Source organism: Dipodomys ordii, unplaced genomic scaffold (genome assembly GCF_000151885.1).
Source record: "Dipodomys ordii isolate 6190 unplaced genomic scaffold, Dord_2.0 Scaffold167, whole genome shotgun sequence".
NCBI classification, from domain to species: Eukaryota; Metazoa; Chordata; class Mammalia; order Rodentia; family Heteromyidae; genus Dipodomys; species Dipodomys ordii.
In genome coordinates, this window is record NW_012267383.1 from 884,198 (window position 1) to 892,309 (window position 8,112).

The 8,112-nt window shown below is 44.1% G+C and overlaps 1 protein-coding gene across 1 annotated transcript in view; it reads left to right on the plus strand.

The window, feature by feature from the left end:
• The window catches only part of Amn1 (antagonist of mitotic exit network 1 homolog (S. cerevisiae)), a 59,642-nt gene that overhangs the window by 36,530 nt on the left and 15,000 nt on the right, over nt 1-8,112 (plus strand). Inside the window, exon 5 of the mRNA XM_013033411.1 lies at nt 1,961-2,072. Within this exon, the coding sequence (XP_012888865.1) occupies nt 1,961-2,072 (112 nt within the window). The remainder of the gene's footprint in view (nt 1-1,960; nt 2,073-8,112) is intronic.

Consider the following 8,112-nt stretch of genomic DNA (forward strand, 5'->3'; position numbering starts at 1 on the left):
GCATGAGGCCCTGGGTTCGATTCCTCAGCACCACATATGCAAAAAGAAAAAAGCCAGAAGTGGCACTGTAGCTCAAGTGGTAGAGTGCTAGCCTTTGGGCTGAAGAGCTGAAGGACAGCGCCCAGACCCAGAGTTCAGGCCCCACGACTGGACCCTCCCCCCCCCAAAAAAAAGAGTAGAGCACTTGCCTAGCATGCTCCAAATCTTGGGTTCAATCCGCAGAACCATTAAAAGATCTTAAATTAGTATTCAGCCTTTGGACACAAGGATCGACATATCAGAAGAGAGTTGAGAATATAGTCTGTTAATTTTATTTTTGTTTTGTTTTTGTGTGGGGCTTGAACTCAGTGTCTGGATGTTGTTACTGAGCTTTTGTGCTCAAGTCTAGTGCTCTACCACTTGAGCCACATCTCTGCTTCCAGCTTTTTGGTGATTAATTGGAGGTAAGAGTGTCATGGACTTTACTTCCCAGGTTGGCTTTGAACCACAATTCTCAGATCTTAATCTCCTGAATAGCTAGGATAATAGGTGTGAGCCACTGGAGTCGTTTCTGTTTTTGTTGTATTGTTTTTGTTTGTTTGTTTTCTGTTTTCACTTCTTTCATTTAGTGCAAAGTTTATGGATTCAGTGTTAATAACACTGCCTTTTCTTGCTGAATGGTATTCTGCAATACAGATCTGCACAGTTTTATTTATACTTTCATCATATGGTAGATATTTCACTTATTTCCAGTTTAGACTTACATACAAGTCTTTGTTTAGACTATATTTCATGTTCATGTCCCCCCCCTCCCCTCTGATAGTACTGAGGTTTTGAACACAGATGCTCTATCACTAGAGTGATACTTTCCAGGCCTGTTTTTATGTTTCTTTCCTTTTTAAAATTTTTTTTCTTTTTGTGCTGGTACTCAGGTTTGAACTCAAAGCCTGGGTGCTATCCCTTAGCTTTTTTGCTCAAAGCTGGTATTCTACCATTTGAATCAAGCCTTTATATCAGGCTTTCTTTCAGGTTAATTGGAGATAAGAGTTTGTTATCTATTCAGGCTGGTTTTTAAACCTGAATCCTCAGATCTCAGCCTCTTGAGTAACTAAGATTATAAGTGGGAGCCACCTGCACCAGGCTTCAAAGCTAGTTTAACGTCCAAAGTTCTTTAGGATTATACTGGTCCTTTCTATTTAGTTGGTTTGTGTTTGTTTGTTGTGAGTAGACTGTTGTTGTATCTGAATGGTTTCCCAACTTTTTTTTTCTTTTTTTTTTTTTTTTGGTTTGGTCGTGGGGCCTGAACTACTCTGGGCCTGGGTGCTGTCCCTCAGCTCTTCAGCTCAAGGCTAGAGCTCTACCACTTGAGCCACAGCACCACTTCCGGCTTTTTTCTTTTTACTTTTGTGGTGCTGAGGAATCAAACCCAGGGCCTCAGGCATGCAAGGCAAGCGCTCTACCACTGAGCCACCTTCCCAGCCACTTCCCCATACCAACTTTTTTATACTGTTACTGTAGATGTGTTTTCTCCTCCTTTTTCAGTAGTAGAGTTTTTTCTTAATTTATTTTTTGTTATTATAAAGGTAATGTACAGAGAGGTTACAGTTTCATGTCAGGTAATGAGTATATTTCTTTTTGGACAATGTCATCCTTCCTTGCTTTCATCTTTTACTTTCGTGTGTGTGTGTGTGTGTGTGTGTGTGTGTGTGTGCTTGTGCTCTTGCTTAGCTTTTTCACTCAAGGCTGGAGCTCTACCATTTGAGCCATATTTGCACTTCTGGCTTTTGTTGGTTAATTAGAATAAGAGTCTCAGTCTCACCTCTACCCAGGTTGACTTTGAACCATGATCCTCAGCTCTCAGCCTTCTGAGTAGTTAGGATTATAGGTATGAGCCACCAGCACTGGGTTCATTCAGTAGTTTTAAGATTAATCAGACATACTCTCTTGCTACATATTGATTTCTTCTTCTTCTTCATAACAGGAGATTCACATGGGGCACTGTGTCAATCTGACGGATGATGCTGTGGAAGCTGTTCTTACCTACTGCCCCCAGATATGCATATTGTGCTTCCATGGATGCCCCCTGATAACAGGTCAGTCCCAGAGACTTTGGGGTCCTCCACTTTCATCTTTATGTATATTAACTGGGGGACCTTGAGGAAATAACTTATGACACTGGGAACCTCCGTCACTAAATGTCAGCTGTTTGAGGCTGATGGCCGCAGCCCTGGTCATGGCCTGCTTATCAAACATGATGAATAAGCCAGGAACTGGTGGCTCATGCCTATGATCCTAGCTACTTAGGAGGCTGAGATCTTATTGTCTCAGTTTGAAGACAGCTCTGGCAGGAAAGTCCATGAGACTCTAATCTCCAATTAAGCACCAAAACGAATAGAAGTCCAGCTGTGCCCCAAGTGGTAGAATGCTAAAGCTCAAGGACAGCAACCCAGGCCCTGAGTTCAAACCCCAGGACCAGCACACACACACACACACACACACACACACACACACACACAATTTAGCTAGGCGCTGGTGACTCATGACCTGTAATTGTAGCTACTCAGGGGGCTGAGATCTGAGGATTGCAGTTCAAAGCCAGCCCTGGCAGGAAAGTCTCTGAGACTCTTTTCTCCAATTAAATCACAGGAAAAGTCAAAAGTAGCACTGTGGCTCAAATGGTAGAGTGCTAGCAGTGAACAAAAAGTATAGGGATAGCACCCAGGCCCCAGAGTTCAAGCCTCGGGACCAGCAAAAATTCATTCATTCATTCATCCAAAACATATGCTTTATGTAGACAATAAACTTATCTGTTATAAAGTTACATCAGCAAGCTGTAGACATTGGGATTCAGAATAACTCTGACTCAGGAATAAGCCTTTCACTGATGGAGCATAAAAGAGCCATAACCTCCAGGAACTTATGGCTCAAACCTGTAATCCTAGCTACTCAGGAGATTGAGATCTGAAGATCTGGGTTCCAGTCCAGCCTGGGCAGGAAAATAGGAGAGACTGTAATCTCTAGTTGGTTAACTGGAACAAAAAGCTAGAGGTTGAAGTATGGCTCAGGTGGTTGAGTGTCAACCTGAAACAGAAAAGCTAAGCAAGGCTGCAAGACCCAGCTGGGGGCTAGTGGCTCATATCTATAATCGTAACTGCTCAGGGGGGCTGAGTTATAAGGATTAACATTTGAAGCCAGCAGAGGTAGGTCCAATTCTAAAAGTCTGTACATCTACCCCAGTTGATACATATGAACTTCACATGCACACTGAACAACATAGGGTGCTTCTCAGGTAACTATTATCTTCATTGTCTCTACTTGTTAAATATTTATTACTGTTACTATAAAAGTGATGTGCAAAGGTGTTACAGTTAACGTAAGTCAGGTAAAGAGTACACTTCTGGGCTGGGAATGTGGCTTAGTGGTAGAGTGTTTGCCTAGCATGCATGAAGCCTTGGGTTCAATTCCTCAGAACCACATAAACAGAGCCAGAAGTGGTGCTGTGGCTCAAGTGGTAGAGCACTAGCATTGAGCACAGAGAGGCTCAGGGACTGAGCCCAGGCCCTGAGTTCAAGCCCTAGGACCAGAAAAAAAAATTTTTCAAAACAGTACATCTCTTTTTGGACTATGTCACCCCTTCCCTCCTCCTCCCAGTTTTTCCTCCCAGCCCCAGCCACACGTTGTATGTTCATTTTCCACATAGTGTCTAGTTAGTACCACTCCTGCATTTGTTTACTCTTTGTCCCTCCATTTCTGTGCCTCCCCTCAAAAAAGAAAAGAAGAACAGAAAAAAGAAAAAAGGACAGAAAATGAAAACAGCAATGAAGATAATGCTTGTTTCCATTTCCTGGACCTATTTCATTTTTAAGCAGGGTCTCAAATATTTAGCCTAGGTTGGCCTCAAACTCACAATTGCCTGAATCTATTAAATTTTGAGATTACAGTTATGAACCGTTACACTCAGCTCAATGTTTTCTTTAATTACAAATCTGCTTTCTTTTTTCCTTTTTTTTTTTTTTTGTGCCAGTCCTGGTGCTTGAATTCAGGGCCTGGGCGCTGTCCCTGAATTTCTTTTGCTCAAGGCCAGTACTGTGCCTCTTCTGGCTTTTCTGTGTATGTGGTACTGAGGAATCAAACCCAGGGCTTCATGCATGCTAGGCAAGCACTCCACCACAAAGCCACATTCTCAGCCCTACAAATCTGCTTTCTAAAAGCCTTAATTTTTCACAAACAGATGGCACTAACTTCCTTCTTTGTGTGTGTGTGTGTGCGTGCTAGTACTGGGACTTGAACTCAGGGCCTTATCCACTTATTTAGCTTCTTCTCTCAAGGCTGGTGCTCTACCAGTTGAGCCACACTTTCATTTCTGGTCTTTTGCTGGTCATTTGGAGATGAGTTTCTCAAGACTTCCAACCAGGATCTTCAGATCTGAACCTCCTGAGCTAGGACTACAGGCATGAGCCACTAGAACCTGGCTAAAAAAGAGATTTGTTGCTCAGGATTTGTGTGTGTGTGTGTGTGTGTGTGTGTGTGTGTTTTAATTGGTGGTCATGGGGCTTGAATTCAGGGCCTAGGCTTTTATACTTAAGTAGTGCTCTACCACTTTGAACCTCAGCTCTACTTCCCATTTTCTGGCAGTTAATTGGAGATAACAGTCTTACACACTTTCCTGCCTGGACTGGCTTTGAACTGTAATCCTTAGATGATCTCAAGGCATAAGTTACCAGGGCCCAGCTTTTTCTTTTAAGAATAATAATAATACACACACACACACACACACACACACACACACGGGTTTGTACTCTTTTTTGGGGGTGTGGGGTTGTACTCTTAAACTCAGGGCCTGAGGGTCTCCCTTGTCTTTTTGCTTCATGGCTGGTACTCTCCTACTTGACCTGTAGTTCCAACTTTTCTTAATATTCTCTCTAATAGTTGATGAATTATTACCTCTAAAACTCTCTCATGTCTGTCCTTAAAACTGTTTTAGAGGGCTGGGTAGGTGGTTTAGTGGTAGAGTGCTTGCCTTGCATGCATGAGGCCTTGGGTTCGATTCCTCAGCACCACATAAGCAGAAAAAAAAAAAAAAGCCAGAGGTGGTACTGTGGCTCCAGTGGTAGAGTGCTAGCCTTGAGCTGAAGAGCTGAGGGACAGAGCCCAGGCCCAGAGTTCAGGCCCCACGACCGGACACCCCCCACACACAAAAAAAAAACTGTTTTAGATTTTTTTTTGGTCAGTCATGGGGCGCCCAAGGCAAGTGCTCTACCACTTGAGCCACAGCACCACTTCCAGTTTTCTGATGGTTAATTGGAGATAAGATTCTCATGGGGATATTCCTGCCTGGGCTGACTTTGAATGGTGATCCCCATATCTCAGCCTCCTAGGTAGGTAGCTAGGATTACAGGTGTGAGCCACCTGTGCCCGGCCTGTTATAGATTTTAATACTAATCTAACACTCTAAACAAGGCAAATGTATGCTCTCTACCCTGGCTAGGTTCAAAAAGGCACATATTAGACAAGAGAAGGCTCAACTCCAGCATAGGTTTATTGGGGGGAAAACCCTGCGGAAGGGGAACCCCCCTTCCCCAGCTAGAGCTACAGCCTCCTAGCTTACACATGGTGTATTTGTAGTGGAGTTACCAACGTTGTCTGGTGAGGGTTGGTATGAAGAAAACTAATGGTAGGACATAACTCTCGTGGGGAGGGATCACAGTTGGGGGCAGGGAAGAAGCTGGGCTGGGATTTTGTGCTCAAGGCCCAATTGACAATAAATTTTTGGTCTGGCACCAGACACAGGAATTCAGCCAGTTAGAGAGAGGATAATGAGGGAGTGTTAGTAAATCAAGGCTCTGGTCTGGGACCTCAAGATAAGAGCAAAGGGCTCTTGGGACCTAACAACCCTCATGGTTCAAGGAGGAAATCTGCAGTAGGGAAGGCAATGTCTGCTAGATTCAAAAAGAGGAAAAAGGCCAGACAGAATAGCAGCATGGGTTTATTAGAAAACAAAACAAACAAACAAAAACGACAACAATAGGACTGGTGGCTCATGCCTGTAATCCTAGCTACACAAGAGGCTGAGAGCTGAGGATCCTGGTTCAAAGCCAGCCCAGCCAGGAAAGTCCATGAATCTCTTACCTCCAATTAACCAACTAAACGTAGAACAGTAGCTCTATGTTTGCCTTGAGCAAAAAGCCATAGGGACAGTGCCCAGGCCCTGAATTCAAGTCCTAGGACTAGCACACGTGCACACGTATGCATGCACACGCATGTGCCACACACACACACAACTGCACAGGGGAACCTTCAGCCAAAGCAAGAGACTCACTCTGAAATATTCACAGTGGTCTGAAAGAGCACTAGAACTGCCTAATAGGAGTGGTTTGGAAATAACCAGAATGAGAGAAATGGTGGGAAACAAGGTCACAGCTGGAGCTAGGGAGGAAGCAAGGGCTGCGTATCTGCTCAAGGTCCACACTGGGCTGGGAGTACATTTGAGTCTGTGCCTGCTGCATGAGTTTATCTGGTCTGGGAAAGAGGTGGGAGTATTATTGAATCAAGGCACTGTTCTGGGGCCTCAAGATAAAGACATTTGGCTATTTGGACCTAACAATTTTATTAGAAGCTTCTCTTGTTTGTGCTAAAGCTTGCTAGCTATGAATCTGACCCATCACTGCCAGTGCTGGATGGGAGAGGGATGGGTAGGAGGGGAAGTAAAGGGGTTCTCCATCCATACTCACATCTCAGCTTTGTGATTAGCTAGGAATACAGATGTGAGCCACCATACCCAGCTAATAAATAAATAGGAAAGGAAAGGGGGGAAGGGAGAAAGGAAGGTGGCAGAGAGAGAAACTATTGATATTATTCACTACCTTAACCCCCTAGTCTAGGGCTGGGAAGGTGGCTCAGTGGTAGAGCGCTTGCCTCACATGCATGAAGCCCTGGGTTAGATTCCTCAGCACCACATGAGCAGAAAAAAGCTGGAAGTGGCGCTGTGGCTCAAGTGGTAGGGCACTAGCCTTGAGCTGAAGAGCTGAGGGACAGGACAGGGCCCAGGCCCAGAGTTCAGGCCCCACGACCAATGATTAGGATGACAACGACGATGATGACGACGACAACAACAAACACCCTAGTCTAACTGCTTAGATTTTCATGTGATAGAGCTGCCTAAGGACACTGGTTATGACATCTGTGTTATGTGGCAATATGCTGCCATCTAGTGTCAGATTGCTTAAATTACATAAAATTAGGTGACATGCTTACTAAAGGATTAATGACAAAATAATCTGAAAAACCACCACCAGATAAAATGAAATTCAGAACTATGTCTCTGATTTTCTTTTTAAAAATTGTAATGGCTAGCCAGGTGCTGGTGGCTCGTGCCTGTAATCCTAACTACTCAGAAGGCTGAAATCTGAGGATCACAATTCAAAGTCAGCTGGAGCAGAAAAGTCCATGAGACTCTTACCTCCAATTAACCACCAGAAATCTAGAAGTGGGGCTGTGGCTCAAGTGGTAGAGTTCTCACCTTGAAATGAAGAGCTCAGGGACAGCGCCCAGGCCCAAAATTCAAGCCCCATGACTGACCAAAAAAAAAAAAATTGCATTGGCTGTTAGCAGTGGAAGAAGGAAGGAAGGGGTGGGGGGAGGAAGGGAGGCAGACTGGCTGGAGAATTGGATGGTGTATGCAGTGAATTTTTAGCTACCTTGGGGAATAATGACATTGTAGCAATACCTTTTTATTTTACTTTTTTCTGGTCCTAGGTGCTGTCCCTGAGCTTTTTGCTCAAGGCTAGTGCTATACCACTTGGGACACAGTGCCAATTCTGGCTTTTTCTGCATGGTTTATTGGAGATAAAAATCTCTCGGACTTCCCTGCCTGGGTTGGCATGTGAGCCACTTGTGCTCAGAATAGCTGTCTTTTTTGCTTTGTGCTGATGACTCATGTCTACAATAAACATTTTAAAAAGAAAAAAAATAACCAACTCTTTGGGGGTTGGAGGTGTGGCCTCAGTTGGTAGACTATCAGCAAAAGCGTCACGTATGGAGATCAAATCCTGATTTCTGACCTAAAAGAAAACAGTCAAGAGAATGACTATGATTCTGTTTGCCTAGATCTTCTTCTTTTTTTTTGGGGGGGGG